This window comes from Monopterus albus, unplaced genomic scaffold (assembly GCF_001952655.1).
Source record: "Monopterus albus unplaced genomic scaffold, M_albus_1.0 scaffold317.1, whole genome shotgun sequence".
Taxonomy (NCBI): Eukaryota; Metazoa; Chordata; class Actinopteri; order Synbranchiformes; family Synbranchidae; genus Monopterus; species Monopterus albus.
This window is the reverse complement of record NW_018128197.1, coordinates 234,325-251,914: the sequence shown is the minus strand read 5'-3', so window position 1 is coordinate 251,914 and position 17,590 is coordinate 234,325. Positions and strand designations below refer to the sequence as shown.

The window sequence follows — 17,590 nt, the reverse complement described above, 5'->3', positions numbered from 1 at the left end:
TTTGTGTGTACCTGTTCGTCCTGGTCTCCTTAGTTGTCCTTCCCTGGTTGTAAGTATTACACACCCTGTTATGTTGTTGTTGTTTTTTCCAATAAACCTTTTTTTTGTACTAGCACCTGGGTCAGCTATCTTGAGTCCAACCCCAGTTCTCCCTCACCCTCCTGGTGAGGGGGACTAACCATAACATCTGCCTTGGCGGAGGTTTGTGTTCTCAGGATGCTGTCTGGTTTTAAGTTGTGTTTTTGGACACCTGACAAAAGTAGGCCTGTAAGCTTTGTTTTGGGCTCACCACCTCCTGAAGGAAATATGTTGCTCAATTGCTGCTAACTGCTCAGCTGTGTTCACCAGCTAGTTGCTAACTTAGTCTGCTGTTCTGTGTTGAGAAGGCAGCTTACTTTGGACCTACTATAGCTTTTTAGTTGAAACAAGCTGCTTGCTGTGGGTGGAAAAGGCACTGATGATGTGTCAAAACACTGAAATTGCTGATGTAAAACCAAAACAAGGAACTGAAAGAGTGCTCTGTAGAGTTGAAAGGGACAGTCAGGTAATAATTCTGTTTGTAATTACTAATGACCCCTTGTAGTTACATATAGTTGTTTTACCCACTGTCCATACAAAAATATCCTTTAGTGCAACCTTAAAGTTTAGTCAACTGTACACACTGCCTTTAACATTCCTGCATTGTGGTTGATCAGATCTACAGCACGCATTTACCTTTTTGGCTGTCCACAGTGCCAGGAAGCGACCCATCCCATACTTCCGACCAAGTCCTTCCTCCAGCGGTCGGTGCACTTTTTTTTTTCTCACGCCCCCACCCCCAGCCGCAGCCTGATCCACAGCCTTGGCCGGAGCAGGAGTCGCAGCCGGAGCCACACTTACTCCTCCTACAGGAGCTACAGCCGCAGTTCATCTTGGAACTCAATCTTTGGGAACCGCAGTCGTAGCCAGAGCCACGGTTCATTGAACAAATGCAACAAAACCAGGCATTAGGTTTCCCAGAGAACATTAAGGGACTGAAGCAGCGGTCATGTTTCCAGTTCAGAGTGAGCACAGTGGATGTTGGAGCAATGGACCACTTTGATGCTTGACTGGAAATGTCCCAGCAGGGGTTTGACTACGCCTTTCATTGAGGCAGTCTTGTTCACTCTGCCCACAGAGACTTCTGGTGACTAAATATCTTAGTTTTTTTTTTCTTTTTATTCTTGTACTGCATCCTCTCACAGCACTCGCAATGGCCTGAGACTGTTCACCTCTTTGATATTTAAGAATAGAAACTCAGACTGCCCCCAGCAAAGAAACACTTTTCCTTTATTTAGTCAACTAACTTCTGTCCTTTTTATGTCCCTACACTCCCCATTAAATGATTTGTTTATATTAACGCTTTAAAATTACGAACCTAATATTTATTTTCAAATTGATGGTTCTTTAAAACTGCCAAAATAGGCCCTATTTTGAGTGTTCTAAGAAGCATTTAAAAGGTTTAAATTCCACACTAATTTATTCTTGCAATATGTTTTGGCAAATGCAGATGTACCAGATAAATACTTAAGTGATGAAAGTTTAACAGGATATCAAATATGTACTGTCCTGTGTCAGGAATGTCCTAGATCATTCACTATCAAATATGTACTGTCCTGTGTCAGGATAGGAATGTCCTAGATCATTCACCGAGGAGGGAGGTATTGAGGTAACATCTGAGCTGCTGGATTCATGTGTTTTCAAATGGCTTCAGAGAAATTGTTAGCAGGAATAAGGTAAAGGATTATTGATTTGATCTCAGCACTTCACAAGGCGTAAGACAAGCATGTTTCCTTTGAAAAATGAAACGGTGAGGGTGGCCTGACAGCGAGCAAACTGCCTGACAGCCCAAATGTCAAATTAATTTACCCTCTGATCAAGTGGAAAACAATTGAAATGTCAGCCCGTGTAATACAGCAGAGACCATCTGAAACGTCACACAGGGATCATTTGACAAGATCTTTATGGTGTCAGAGGAAGTTTTTTTCCCTGACAGCTCATGGCAAATGAAATGTGATGATTACTTCTGGAGGGGAAAGAATACTTTTCAGGTAAAAATAATATCTATTTCAAAGTTTAAACAAACACCTAGGGCTGTTCAAAGTTATTAGACTGTGTGTATCAGCCTGATTATTTATTTGATACTTTTGAAACACAAACTGTGCCTCATTCAGGCACAGCACAGCTGTCCTTCAGGTTACATTCACATGACCGGCTACAGTCACTGATTTTTTTCACGGATGTGTGAACAAACCAAATCGGATCTGGAACACTTCCATATGTAGTTTTAGATGCGATTCCTATCCGATCTCTTCTGCTGTCAGAGTGGTCAGATCAGAATTTGTGCATTTTTCTCGTTCTTCTGCACATGCGCACATCACATGTCATCTTCATTAAGTGGCGGACTCTTCACAGTAGTGATGTGCAAAACTGCAAAATATGGTATCGATCAGATACCAAGTAAATACAGGGCCAATATTGGCGATACCGACACCGATAACAGATACCGATACTTTTTTACTTAGAAAAGCAGCTTAACTGCTTTTGTGTAGGGCAGAGCAATGCTTCATAATTTATGAAGTGAATGCAATATGCAAATTTGAATTAAAATTGAAATTTTGAATTTTCATGATCATTGAATGATTTTGTGATTTCTGAATTTCAGTTAGTTGATTGTGATTATGATCATAATAAAACACAGCACAAAGATTTTAGGCAAATAAAAAATACTTTTTATTAACTAAGCTGAAATGTTTTAAATTAAAAATTTTTGATTTTTGTTCAGAAACAATATAACAATACAACTAACAGCAAGAGAGGGGGAAGGGCAAAGTGAGCATGAGCGAAATGAGAGGAGCATAGTGATGAACCGGTATTGAACCATTTCAGGTATGCTGAAAACAACTTAGAAGTTTAGGACAGGGTGTGATTATGTAAGTGGGATGGAGATTCAAAGATTTTTATTGAGAAACTATATTTTTCGCGTTTCTAAGCATCTCGCGCGACTGGTATAGTCATGTGATTCAGATTGATCATGTCTTTTTCTGCACCAAAGCAAGCTTTGTGGTTAAAGGAAAATGCTGCTTTGAGTTTCAGCGCATCGGTGTCAGACGGCCATCACTATGGTGTAACAGGGGTTGTGTACTCAATGTAGAAGACAGAAACTGATAGGCAAGTATCGATCGATCCCGATACCAAGGTTGGTACCAATACCATTGATACTTTAGATCGATCCGCCCACCACTACTTCACAGATCGATACAAAATAAACACATCAGCGACAGACGCCACTTGAGAAAGGAGGATGTTTTACCTTTGTTGAACATTTATGCAGAAGCGTAAATCCAAACTAGAAGAAATGTCTTCGCCAAGCAGTTTTCAAGGGATTTATGCATATTGTTTATGTCCATGGCCCTCAGTCTATTTTGATGGTGCATTCCGGGAGCTAAGTTTCACCACCCTAAGCAGGTATTACTAAAAACAAGTCCCGGGTTCCATTGCTTACATGTCCATGTCTTCACACCTCAACTATTAGTCTGGGGGAGATTTTGGTTCAGTGGGTAAAGTGATCGTCTCCCAACCGGAAGATTGGAGGTTTGAATATCGGTGCCTGCAGTCCACATGTCAAAGTGTCCTCGGGCAAGGAACTGAAGTTGCCCCCGATGGTTAGAGCCATTGGTTGAGTTGGCGCTGCAGATGGCTGCCTCGATTCTGTACTGGAAACAAATTCCTTGTGTGTAACATACTTGGCCAAATACTGGTGATTATTATCCTGAAGTCATCAGAAGCCAGGTAAAGGCCAGTTTAGCCAGGGATAAAAAAAAAAAAACAACAACTTATATACACAGTACTTTTGGTGCACAGTTGTAGAAGTCTGTTCTGCTTGTTCCACAGCTGTTTGATAACCTGCTCATACTTTTAAAAAAGCCAGACAGACAGGAAATACTGTGGAAAAACAAAGGATAGTCCGTATCAACCCGCTAGGCTTTGCAGTTCGAAGTTCAGGGTATAACGCTCATTAGGTTCCGATAGTGGAAACACAGCTTTACAAACATGAATGTGACTCATGAACAGACAAAAAAATATCAAAACTGGACATCAAGGCCTGTAATGTGAACAGAAAATAAGTTTGAATTTAAATAGCACTGATTCCCAATTGACTTGAATAATGTTTTCTTGCTGGAACTGTTTTTGTTCTTGGGAAGGTCAAATTTTGAATTGTGCAGCACCATACATATTTATTACTTATTTAATATTTATTGGTTTGTTTTCCCTCTCAGTGGTGGTAGATAAGATAATCCTTTATTGTCGTTGTAACACAACGAAATTTTAGAGTGACCTTCAGTCGGTACAGCAATAGACCAAGTAAAAAACTTAACCACTAGAAAAACGAAATAAACAGCAGACTTCCTACACCCCTCTTCACACACACAGGCATATTATATTTTAGCAGTATTGAGTGTGGACAGTGTGAGTGTGGTCAGTCTTTCTATGCAACACTGTCAATTTATCATTACTATGACACTGCTGTAGTTTATTTTCTGGTTTGTTGTAAATTATTCATCGGGTTTTGCCACCTTACTTGCACATCAACCTCAAAGTAGAAGGTGTTCAAAAGATGGAGGAAAACTGGATCAACAGGAGTGATTCTTCCTTTTTGACCTTTTGTTTTTGGTGCGTTACCTTCATTTGCTTTCTTCCAAAGAGTTAAATGAGAAGCTCAGCACCACTCTCATATCTGTTTGCTAAATATGAAGCTACAGCCTAGTATCTGAGAGCATTTCTAGTAGTGTGTGAAAGTATTTTCAGTATTAGTGTAGTATATGAAAGTTGCACCTGTGTGTGAGAGGCACATATCTGATTAATGGCTTACATAATGTACTCCTGCCTCCAGCTTTGGAGTTAAGCTAAGCTAATGGCTAGAGCTTGATATTTAGTGAACAGCCATGAGAGCAGTTTTGATCTTCTCGTCCAACTCTCAGCTAATAAGCAGATTTCCCAAAAATATTTTTTTCATGTTTATATCGAGGCTGTGTTGACGCTGGAGTTTGAATCTGCAAAAAGTTTGAAACTGTTTTCCATATAATTAGAGTTATATTTCTCAATCAGTTCACATCAGTCATCCTGTCTGAGTGCTCCAGGCCTGACAGACTACTCTCTGTGCACTCAATACGCTCAGCTTATTTCCCTGAATGTCGTCTAAATTGGACAGATGAGGGAAATATGACACTGGAAGTGGAAAGAACTTGGCACAAAAGCCATCCATGAACTATAAACTGATGATGACTCATGTCAACCAGTGCTAACTGGGTACCAGTGGATAATTTGCGCAGTCATGTTAACAAAATTTCTCGATGGACATCTAGACCAACGGCACCCACCCTATCTCACAATGTAAAGTTTAAATCAGTTCTTGTGCAAAATAATTTTGGATATGTATTTACTGTGGTGTAAATATGCATCTGCATTGTATAAAGTATAGAAAATGTGATTATTTGATTTACAGAATGTGTTTTGGGCCTTGCTGGATGTTAAAATGTTGGTATGAATCAGTGAAAGAGGGAAAAGAAGACAATGTGCCAGGTAGGCACCAGTCAGTGGATTCTAGATATCTTCCTGTTGAACCCTCTGATCGTGTCTTTTGTTATTTTAAATTTCCAATAACAAGGTCATAGAGCAATAGTGATGCAGTGTTTCAGTGTTAAATTATGCATACCCTCCACATCTTCCAGGTGCATCTTGCAAAAGCATATGTTTTTCATACTGTCACATCTTATCTTGTGTCATTGTGAGCACCACATTGTAATAATGTGCCAGCTGGAAATTGAATCGTCTCTGTCATAACCCCATGAAATCAACTTCCCCTTTCACTGCGTGTTCAGAATAAACTATGAATCATGTTCTGAATAAAACACCAATGCAATCTTGTTTAATTTTGTGCAAACGGATGAAAACGCATAGTAAGTAGAAGCCATCTTCACAAAGTTGGATTCTTTGTTTTATCCGTACTGTGACATCAGTGTTGTTGACCTGAAGCTCTGCGTTATTTGCTATTTAAAAGTCAATGAGTCACCCCGTAGAGAAGGGGAGGGAGCTCCGACCCAGGATGAGTGACATGGAGACAGTAACTAATTTGGTCAAAGAGAGGCTGGTCTTTGGTCAGCTGCTGTGTCTGCACTGCACAAAATATCACATCAGCAAGTCGATTAATCTCAATCTTGATCTTTCCAAGTGTTTTGGCCCCAATAAACGGCTGAAAAGTGATTACAGAGTGGAGCAAGTTATAGTTTTATTCTATTTTTCTGTTTTGAAGATGTGAAGGTGTTTTTACTACTTCTAACATGGATATTTTTTGCAGTGTGTGTGCTCTCCAGATCCTCCCAGTACTTTCTCAACACTTGCTCTGTGCCGACTCATCGCCTGAGAAGTCACCGTCCAGTATAAAACCCGCAGCCAGAAGGAATTAGACCAGTTCACTTTGAGGTGTTAAAAAAAAACTCGTCGTCCACTTGGGGATTTTTTTTGATGGATCAACAGGTGACTGATTGCGTAACGGTGATGCGCGTAATCCAAACGAGATAAAGTTCTACCAGGCACAGATTTACTGTAGGGATTCCAGTCTTTAAAAAAAGAAACAAGATTTGGTTTAGGGTTGTTTTTGGCCAAAGAGCTGACCTGTACTTGGCGTTGATCTCGGCTCGACATGGCAGAGGGGGACTTCTACACTATGGGAAACAGGCAGAGGTTTCCCAGGGATCCGTTTGTAGAATCACCATTCAGGGATCAGTCTCCCTTTAGGGAACAGTCTCCGTTCAGGGATCAGCTCGCAACGCGGTTTATTGACGATGATGACTTCGGGATGTCACCTTTTCCCGACGATCTAGCGATGGACTGGCCGGGCTGGGCTCGACCGGGCCGGCTAAGCTCACGCCTCAGTCCCTCTCCCTTCAGCGGCGGATTACGCACAGGTTTCCCCCCACGTCAGTCCACGGGAGGCCCGACAATGTACACCAGCAGGTTTGGGGAGCCCTCCTCCCGGAGCTCCCCCACTACCACCTCGGGGGAGCCCTGGAAAGTTTGTGTGAACGTCCACAGCTTCAAACCAGAGGAATTAAACATCAAAACGAGAGATGGATTTGTAGAAGTGTCAGGTGAGTTGGGAGCCTGGTGCAGAGGGCTAAACTCAGTTTAACCAGTAAGTCAGGAAAACAAAATAAATATTATAGACAGATAGATATGTACTTATAAAATAGGCCTACAGTTGCCACTGAGCATACTGAAGTCATGTCCTCAGTATATTGGGAGTTTACACTGTAGTCTATATTTAGGCTACACAAAAGTTAGGGTCTACTGTTTTTTTTAGACTTAGCATCTTTAAATATGAGTTTTGTTTTCTCTAGAAGAACTGTATTCATGGCTGTATGTGAACAGTTTTGAGAGATATAAGCATTCTTGAGATAAAAGGTCACAGAAAACATAATTTTCTACATGTGACACTTTATGGGAGGCGTTTTGTCTCCTGACCTCAGTAAACCTCTCACCACAGCATTGCTTATACCTTCAATATATGTTGTTTTTAACAGCCAAGACAAACTCAATCATTCATCTCTCTGAAATGCATTAAAAATGATCCATCCATCAATTATCTATGCTGCTTATCCTTCAGATGGTCAGTAGAGGGTTGGAACTTGTCCCAGCTGACACTGGGTGAGAGACAGGGTACTACCTGGACAGGTCTTCATTACAGCCACATGTTTTAAAATGAGGAATTCAAAAAGTAGCAGTACAGTGACAATAATAACTAATTAGATCAATGAAACAAAACACCTTTCTAATTATCTCTCAGGATCCTCATTCTAATCTTACCAAGAAATGGCTCTTTCACTGTGGCAGCAGATTTGAAGCAGTACAGTGAAAGTTTCTGCTGGATTACATGGTCTCAGAGTTAATGAGTCTTGATAAGGAAGAGCTAGACAGATTTTGGGGACTGGGACTTGCACACTTTGGCAGGCCGATCCTCAAGCTTAGACACCTGTTTCAGATTCCCAGAGAATCGCTCCCTCAGTCACCCATGAGCTCAATTTAGATTTAAGGCAAGGCCCGTGACAACAGTCTCTGTTTACAATAAGACGCACCGGTTGCGGCTCTTAAACACAGGAGCGAATGATCTGGAAATAGGACCTCACTCTTCCCCAGCAGTCCTCGGCAGGCTTTGTCTCTGCTGGTGTCACACCCTAGCCCAGGGGCAGCTTGTAGAATCAGCTTCTTTATGTCGATGCTTCAAAAGACACAGCACCCCCCAGGTTTTTTATAAACACACTGTTGATGTGCCAGCTGGGTCATTCCATCAGCACCATGTTGGGCCTGCTACAATGACCCGACCCTTGTTCTAAATATGTGACTAGGAATGTGATACGAGAATGCTGGAGGTGTTCGGTACATGAATGAACAAATTGTTAACACTGAAGCAGCCATGATATACAGCACGTTTCTTCTTGGTTCCTGAAAAATGGCAAAATCCACAGCGGCAGTCATGGATTAACCCAGTTAGCTTTGGTTAAACACACTTTTATTTAGGAATAATGTAAAATTTGAAACAGAATTTGTAAGTAACCTAAAAAGCTGGAAGGGGTGTTAAGTTGCTTTTTAAGCTCCTAATTATTCCAGCTGCTTTAGTGGTGCATATCTCCAAGCAAATTAACGCAAACCAGGTGACACACTGCATATGGGGCTTTCACTGCCCTTTAGGCAGATAGGTGGTTGTGAGCTTATTATTTTTAAGAACAGACTGTTTTTACATGAATGATTATAGCTTTGGTCATTTGTTCAAATGCATAAAATAGCCGATGTTCATGTGTTTTGCTCAGGCCTGCTGCTGTCCCTGCAAATATTGACTGTTGTTTGTCATGAGGAAAGAGCAGAGCAGTAGGACAGTGTTACAATATCTCCAAATCCTTTTTTTAACCTAACCAGAAATATTGTAATGAAGCAGTTTTTGTGCCTAAGCATAACCAAACCGTAACCCCAACTGTGCCAGATCAGAAAACAATCATATTAACCATTTGGAAGGCACTGACAAAACATGCATGATAAGGGCATCATATCAGAAAATGTTCTGATGCATCCAGTGTCTAGTTTGTCACCTTTAAAAGCCTCATTTTGCATGAATGGAAGAAACCTTTCGAACCAGAAATAGACTGAAACTAACTTAGGATCCAACACTGAAACAAAGAAAGTCAGACAGTACTAGTCACCATGACTCTTCTAACTTAACTGAACCAAACATTTTGAATCAGAAACTTTTTTTTAAATTTTCACTGCTATTTGAGGCTCACTGAAGTTTTCAAACAAAGCTGCACCCTCCACCAGCCCCGTCCTTATCACGATAAGGCACCATCTGTCATCTCTCCTCCCAGAACATCCAATATTACACAGAACACCTGGAATTTGGCATCTCTGTCGTAAGACACCTAAAAACTAGGAGAGACAGCACCTTGTCAGATACTCTCTGACCAAACCTCTATTATTATTCATGAAATGTCTCAGGGAGATAATTGGGGACCAGTTTTATGTCTTTAGTCATGATGAGGCTTTCATAATAATCTCCTGACTTCACCCATGGTCTTAGCTCAGCTCTCTCTGGAGTTTTCTTCCACCCTCAGCCTCTGGTGGAGTCCAGCGTGTTTGGTAGGCAGAGACGTCACTGCGGGGGTATAGGGTAGCACATAGTCGAGCCTGGAGTGCAGAAGGGGGGTTGAGGGATGGGCAGGCCATACTGCTGGCAGCAGCTTTGACATTTAGCAGCCCAGGAGCAGCTGCTAGTGAGCCTGGGAGATAGAACTGCCATAAGGGGGGAGAGGGTGGGGGTGGTGGGGGGATTCATATCAACATGTGCGAGTGTCGTTCTTCAGTAGAATCATCCTAGAGGGAAAGAAAGGGCGTTTCATCATTTCAACATGCTCATTGCAACCCACCCAAAAGTCAGAAAGCAAAATATTGCTGGGACTGAGCAGAACAGAACTGTGGCTGCCACATGACGTGCTGTTTAGTCTCTTTCACTGACCTCCATTTCTAAGGTGTTGGTTAGATCCACCTACCCCTATAATCGTAGGTTTAAATGATCAGTCTCAATCGAGGTCATCGATCATAAGTTAACTATTGCACAGTGTGGAACTTCACCACCTCTGAAGTTACGTAAGGTTACTCACCTCACTCACTTAATTGCTGCTGTATTTTTTCCAAACAGGGACACATGAGGAGAAGCAGGAAAAAGGAGGCATAGTGACAAAGAATTTCACAAAGAAGATACAGTGAGTATAATGTCAGCTAACTCTGTGTATTGCTCTCAGTCACAGCTGTACTCTTTCTTTTCTCTCTGGTGCCACGTCATTCTAAAGCCACTGTGTGCAGATTTGAACACTTCTCCCTTAGCACTTCCTAGTTGTAGGATAAAAAAAAAAACATCCCTCACAAATCTGACACCTTCTGAAAACAACAAATCAGGATTCCAATCACTAGGGTTATTTAAAGAGGTGGTATGATGGGAAAATAAAAAAATGAGGTTTGAGCTGGACCAGGGTGATGGCGGAGGCCCTCCTCTGCTGTCGAATCACTAAACTGTGTCTCTGTGATGTTTTTACGCTATTCAAAACATTAAATCTCCCGTCTGGAGAGTGAACGATTTTGAAACGGATGTCACACCAGGTCGTGAAATAGCAGGTTCCTCTCCCTTCCATTCAGGACCAGAATCTGGTTATATCTGTAGTATACTGTCTTACTTTTCTTTCTATAGCCATTATCACTCCATTTCCACTAACAAGCAGTCAGTGCTTCCCATAACCGTCACCCAGCATAACCTCACGGGTTGACGAGGGCTGTCCTACTTTGTTTTTCCACTATATTTTTCCTGTCTCGCTCTGTGTTCAGAGGAGGGAGGGGCTGAACATACACTTGCAGAAACGTGACATCTGCACTGCCTTGCCCGCGGTCTGCTCACTGAAATCCTCATTTTACCTTTAACCAGTGAATGTGTTTACACACCGTGCTTGTAATGCTTGACATGTGAAATCAAGGACATTTAACCAATCATGGGCGGCTGCTCTGCGCACACAAACAGAGCTTAGTACTCTTTTCCTCCCTCTGTTGTTTTGAAAAGAAACTAACGTTAGCCTTCTTGCTAACATTATGTGTGTAAATCACAAGAAGTTCAAATGATACTGTGCACCAATGAGGCAGATGCTCATTTACCTTGGATAAGGATGGAAGCCCCATGAAAGGGCAGAAGCTTGATATTTTATGATCACTGTAAAATACGTACAGCCATAGATAAAGTTCCTTGCTTTGCAAAATGACTGTGCAAGTATCACTGGTGTTTATTTATCTTTTAAAGATGCAGACGTCAGCACAATGTCCACATTGTTAACTTAAAATAAACCTCAAGTGTCATATCAGGTCAGAGTGGGCAAACAGCTCTCCAGATGAAGGATTCCTGTATGGAGCAGGAGTGTCTTGCAGAGACGATTCATACTGTGTGTGATCCAAGACAATCGGACTACAGAAGTTTCCACAACCTGCTCGCTCTATGCCTCTGCTCATTTAATTGGGCAGTGGAGGGCTTAAAACAGCAGTGCGAATCACTACCTCGCTGGCACGTCACTCCAATTCTGTCCATTTCCTGTTAGTTAATTAGTAAACAGTTGTGCCAGTGCTGCACTGCTCATATCCCAGTCTTCTTAACTGGAAGACCTCCAGATTAGCCCTGTATGCCTCAGCAAAGCAAAACCTAACAGCAGTGGCAGGCTGAGTATAAAGAGAGAGGGCAGCTGTGGTGGAGAGAGAGAGAGAGAGAGAGAGAGAGAGAGAGGATCATATATAAATAACTGTCCTTGATACACAAATCCTCCAGCTCTGTGAGAGACAGGGAGTTAGAGCTACTGTAGCATGGAGTAGATACTTTCTTCTGTCAATGTGTGGATGAGAATGAGCTTTTAACTGAAGTGCTTCTTCTGTCCTATTCAGTTTCTTCTTATTGCATATACTTTATTTGTATATCACTGTATTCAGATTACAGGTTATGCTTTAACACTGATATTAGTCTTGATGGACAATAATGCATTGCAGCCAGACATGTTTAACTGTAAGGCCTGCTTAACTTCTGTGCCTACGTGCACGTGTATACAGAGGCTGAAGCATTAAGATCCTTGATTAGGTAAACGTAGCAACAATTCAATCTAAAAATACAAACATAGAAGTCCTGTATTCAAAACTGTACTCAAATGAAACAGTGCTAAAGTGATCAGGTGACTAACTGATGAGTTAGCCAACAAATAGCTGCCCTTTTTTTAAAACTGACACATCTTTAAAGTAAATTTTGAGTAACAAAAGTCAAAGTACTGAATATGCAGACTTTGGTGTATAATATTGTTTTATTGCTGCATTAATTTGTATGTAGCATTTTAAATGGAGCTTTAATTAGTTTACCTACTGTTTGGTATTTCAGGTTTTAACAACTTAGGTGATATTTTATGATATAAACCTATGTTTTAGACTTGAAATCTGCAAACTAAAGCTGTTAAATAAATGTAGTAGCCTAGAAGCATAACATGGGAGTAGTTTTAAATACAATTAACTCACATTTTTAAATGTGTAAATGTTACTTCCCACCACTGCCTTTATGACCTGCAAATAACAACCTGTAAATGCAGCATGTTGATGTACTAGCACCCAGGCACAAATGTTCCGAAAATCTTAAGATTTTATTACGGAAATAATTGAACAGGATAGACTGGCTGTTACCCAATAAATGCAGCAGAGTCCAAGGGTGGATTTTTATTTTGTTAAACTGATCCAAATAAGCCAGAAATGTGTCACATATTAACCAGATATGCTGTTGAATCAGTTCTGCTGCAACACCTGTCTGTATGGGGGAGGTGTGAGCGGTGTGTTATTTAGGAACCTCTTGTTCTGCCTACTCTCATGAGGCACATGATATCACCAGACTGACTCAGTCATGTGTCCTAAGTTTTACTCTACACACACACTTTTATGCGCACATACCCTGTTCGGGCCTCACTGTCTTGTCTCTCTTGGCGTCCACGCCCTACGGGGGGAAACGTATATTGGACAGTTTTTTGGCAGCTGTACAAAATCAATGTCTGAGATCAAATTTGTGCTTGCCAGAGGTAAATAAGCTCCCCAAGTTGGACAGATAAGGTTTCAGCCGGAGTCCAGCGTAATGGGCCCGCTGAGTGATTTGACTTTGCTTCGCAGCACTTGGCTCCTTAAAGGAAGATGAGGGAAACATGTTTAATCAAGTGTGTGTGTCCAGAACTAGGAAATTATAAATAATATTCAAGGATAATACTGGCTTACACCAGCTTTAAATACAAGCCTTAAAGTCTTTTTTTATTTCCCTCGTTATAGTGGCCAAACAGCAGATGAGTCATGACATGTAGATTAATGTCCCTCAGTCAATAAACTGCTTTGGTCCAGACTGAAATATCTAACAACAATTTGGGGGATTGCAAATAAATAAATAAATAAATTCATGCTCCCCTGAGGATGCACCCAAATGACAGTTGATCCCATCTGGCGCCACCATGAGGTTGACATTGGTGGTTTTGAGTGAAATGTCTCAACAACTACTGGAGGAACTGTCATGAAATTTGGTTTGCAGATTTGGCATGGTGGGGCAGTGGTTAGCACTGTCGCCTCACAGCAAGAAGGTTCTGGGTTTGAGCCCGGGCTGACCCGGGGCCTTTCTGTGCGGCGTTTGCATGTTCTTTCTGTTCCTGAATGGGTTCTCTCCGGGTACTCCAGCTTCCTCTCTCCACTCAATATCTTGACATCTATTAAATCAGCAGGTCAACATTTTCTCTCATTTAGTGAACAATCTCAATGTCTAATGGGTGGATTGTCACAACATTGTAGACATTCATGTGTGATATGTGGCTTGTCCACTTTGGCTGTCTGCTGTGAGGTGAGGTCTTCAGTCACTGTCTGACTTGTATTTCTCAGTGGAGGGTCCTGTCTAATTAAAAGAAGGGCAGACTCACAGCCCCCTCCCCTGAACAGAGCAGCCTGATGTTTATATTAACTCAGAGACATTTGGCTGCTCACACAGAAAACACACAATAACCATATTTGGCCACACTATCAGACAAAGCACAGAGTTTGTGTGTGTGTGTGTGCCTCATGCATTATTTTGAGCATGAAATGAACCTGATAATTAAATACCAGTTTATCTGAGAATTTAAGTTAATAAAATAATAAACAATGTAATGAAATGAAGCCAGCACATAGTATTGCAGCTTTGACAGATTTTCCATCCGCACTTTGTGTCTTCCTGCAAGTTTTTGGAGCCAATTATCCCACTGTGCTCTCGAAAATATTTTCTGCATGTGAAGTGTGGAAAAAAGGAGAAACAAATAGCTAAAAAAAAGGCCTGACACAAAATTAGCTACCGTATATATGACAGATGAAACCACTAGATTAAGGAGGTGCACCCTGATGGAAATTTACTGCAGACACTCACTCTTATTAACTGAAATTAGCCTTCATTTCTGCAAACTTCACACCTTGATTCACAATATATTGTTTACCTCCCTCCTTTTTGTGAGATGGTTTTAGTGAATTTGAGCTAAAAGGATGAGGTGAATGTTTTAATAGTATAGCAATGAAAATTCTGAGCCTTGTTGTTTTTTTCTCTACTAGTGCTGTAATCATCTAGCTGGAGGCTGTTTGTAGGTAGTGACAAAGTGTTGATAAAAAAAAATTACAGCATTTAGGTTGCACAGCGTTTCTTATGGAGGAAAATGTCTGAGTTTTGCATGAGCAGGTACTGAACTGTTTTCTCTAGGCTGTTTTTTGGCACTGCTGTCCTTACTTTGTCCCTACCGCTACTGAACACACACAGCAGCTTATAGGTTTTCTACCAAGTAAACTTCGGCCACTTAACTTCAACCACATACTCTTTCTCACCTGTCTTCCTGTGTGTCATCAGGATCCCGACAGATGTGGACCCTCTGACAGTCTTCGCATCTCTGTCCCCTGAGGGCGTCCTCATCATCGAGGCTCGGCAGACACCTCCATATTACCTGTTCAGTGACGAGGGCTGCGAGGGTGGTGAAATGCAGGAGGTGGAGGCCCCCAAGCCCCAAAAGGCACCGATGGTCTAATCACCGCAGGTCATCCTGCACAATCACTTACAGTTTGATACAAAATGTGTGGCCTTCAGCTTCATGTTGCTACAAACCTGGTCATAAAATATGTAGTACTAGAAAGTATTACAGTACTAGCAAGATTAACGTACATATTAAAGCTGCACCAGGCAAGATTTTTATATTGAAAATGTAGATTTTATAAGCCACTTGACGAGTCTCTACTTCATGCTAATGAAGACGCTGCAGATATTTTATTTTATTTCACTTAGGTTCACAGAGTTCTGGTTCACTTTCCTTTGTACCTACAACTAACAAATATTTTCATTATTGCTTAATCTCCCAACAGTTATCTCATTTTATTTGTTTATTTGTCCATGAGTACCTTCACATTTTCCAAAATTCAAAGGTGACACCTTCAACTAGCTTTTTTTTTTTTTTTTTTTTTTTTTTTTTTTTTTTGCTTGAGTAACAGGGAAGAATTTAAGGGCATTGTAAAGAATGTGGTGAAGTGAATGAAGTGTTGTATGTGTTAAATTTTAATATGTTGTGAATTTGTATGGCTGCTACCTTGGCCAGGTCCTGGTAAAATAAAGGTAAGAATAAAAGGGGGGAAATCAGGGGGGAATGTTGATGTGAAATCAGTGTCATTGACATGTACATTTCACATCAACATTTCTTAGAATTCAAGCTTAAAGCAAAAACACAGTTGTCCAGAGGAACCAGGGAGATTTAATTTTGCCCCCATGACTTCTTTTACTACAAAAAAGAAACAGACCACCCAGATGGGTGGTAACCATGGCTGTGAAGTCAATATTAATCTGATGTCACATTTTGTGTTTTCAAACAATTATATGGAGCCTTCAGTGTGCTAACTTATCTTGTGCAGCTTTAATATTGTATGCAGGTGTATCCTGAAGTTATGCAAGAGCTGCTGGGCCACTGATGCATTACAAGTTGTAGCATTCTCAGTAATTTAAGATATATTAAGGTCAAATTTATATATTTATTAACACATTCATTTAGTGGAACAATCTTTGCATAAAGTATGTGATTTCTTTTAAAAAATTGACAAACTATTGACTTGGGTGCCTTGTCTTCCTTCCTGTTTAACTTTTGATCTAATGAATGTCATTTAAACCGACAAGGAATGAAAGTAAGTCACCTTTTGTTGCTACAGTAGGGGGTGAATAGTGTGCATTAATGCTGTGATCCACCAAAGTGCATTGTAAATATACTTTAATATGTACGAGTTCATTATAAATATTAATCTGAAGTGTTCCAGGTTTTGCAACATGGTTTGCATTTTTCTTTTCTATTCGGGAAGGTGACTGCTTGACAGGAACCAACCGACTGACCTGTTAGCCAAAGATATTTGTTGCCTGCCTTCTTTTCTCTTGATGTCTTTGTATTGGCTGATGCAATAAAAATGTTCAGCCAGTCTCTCAATGTGTCTTAACATCTGTGTCTTTTATTGAGATCTGTGCCACTCAGGGCCCTGGTTCCAGGGATCTCGGGAGCCGGTGGTGTTATTGTTGGATAACAGAAGGAACTGGGCAGCAGATTAGCAGAGGGCTTAGTGCTGGGTGAGGCTGGCACTGCTGTGTGCTGCAAAATGGGTTGATCGTAAAGAGGCAGCACTGCCAGAGCTTCTGAATGTGGGAGCAGAAATTGAGGCAGTTCCATTGTGTGCTGTGTGATGCAAAATAATGTAATCTTGTCTGCGTATTGGAACTGAAAGGGATGAATATTTTGAATTTAAAAAGTTTGCACACTGTGGAAAGAACAGAAGGCCTCCACAGTTTCAGCTGTGCAGTGGCGCTGTTTTGTGTGATGTGCCAGCTCCAGCTCACATAAACTGTTGTGTTTATTGGTATTGGATGAAATGTGTGGACTTGTGCTGCCATGGCAACAGCATAATTGGAATCACACCAGTTTCTCACTGGGCATGTTACTAATGTAAAAGCACAGCTGTGAAAACGAATAGTAACTGATTTGTGTCAAAATGTAGCTGAAACAGCATGATATTCAACCACTTTTTAAAATTTGAAGTCACATTTTCAATGTCAATATGATGCTCCAGAACGTGATCACTTATTAGTTAATAGTTGCAAATTCACAACGACACAACACAACACAATATATATATAAGATTTTCACATGCAGCTGTTTTATTGGAGCTCCGAAGACATGGTTATATGGCTGTTATATCTACTGACTAAACTGCATCTGTAGACCTGGTGCGAGGCAAGCTGTGCAGGCTGTTTCAGTATTTTCTCAGTATGTGTTGTGTGCAGCATTTTGGCAGTATTGTGTTTCTACTCAGCGTGTTCTTGTTTAATGTCGGGATCCTCCAGCACCTGGCTCAGGACCCCATTCGGTGGACTTTTGCCCAGCTCTAACTCCTCAGGCTG

At 41.0% G+C, this 17,590-nt stretch overlaps 2 protein-coding genes across 2 annotated transcripts in view; both read left to right on the top strand.

The window, feature by feature from the left end:
• srrm4 (serine/arginine repetitive matrix 4) overlaps nucleotides 1–832 on the top strand; it is a 59,266-nt gene extending 58,434 nt beyond the window's left edge. Inside the window, exon 13 of the mRNA XM_020623940.1 lies at nucleotides 733–832. Within this exon, the coding sequence (XP_020479596.1) occupies nucleotides 733–832 (100 nt within the window). The remainder of the gene's footprint in view (nucleotides 1–732) is intronic.
• Nucleotides 833–6,218: 5,386 nt separating this feature from the next.
• hspb8 (heat shock protein b8) lies at nucleotides 6,219–16,657 on the top strand. Its single transcript, XM_020623938.1, has 3 exons — nucleotides 6,219–7,169; nucleotides 10,265–10,328; nucleotides 15,020–16,657. The coding sequence occupies exons 1-3, from the start codon at nucleotides 6,722–6,724 to the stop codon at nucleotides 15,192–15,194; spliced, it is 687 nt and encodes a 228-aa protein (XP_020479594.1). The 5' UTR covers nucleotides 6,219–6,721; the 3' UTR covers nucleotides 15,195–16,657.
• The last annotated feature ends 933 nt before the right edge of the window (nucleotides 16,658–17,590 follow it).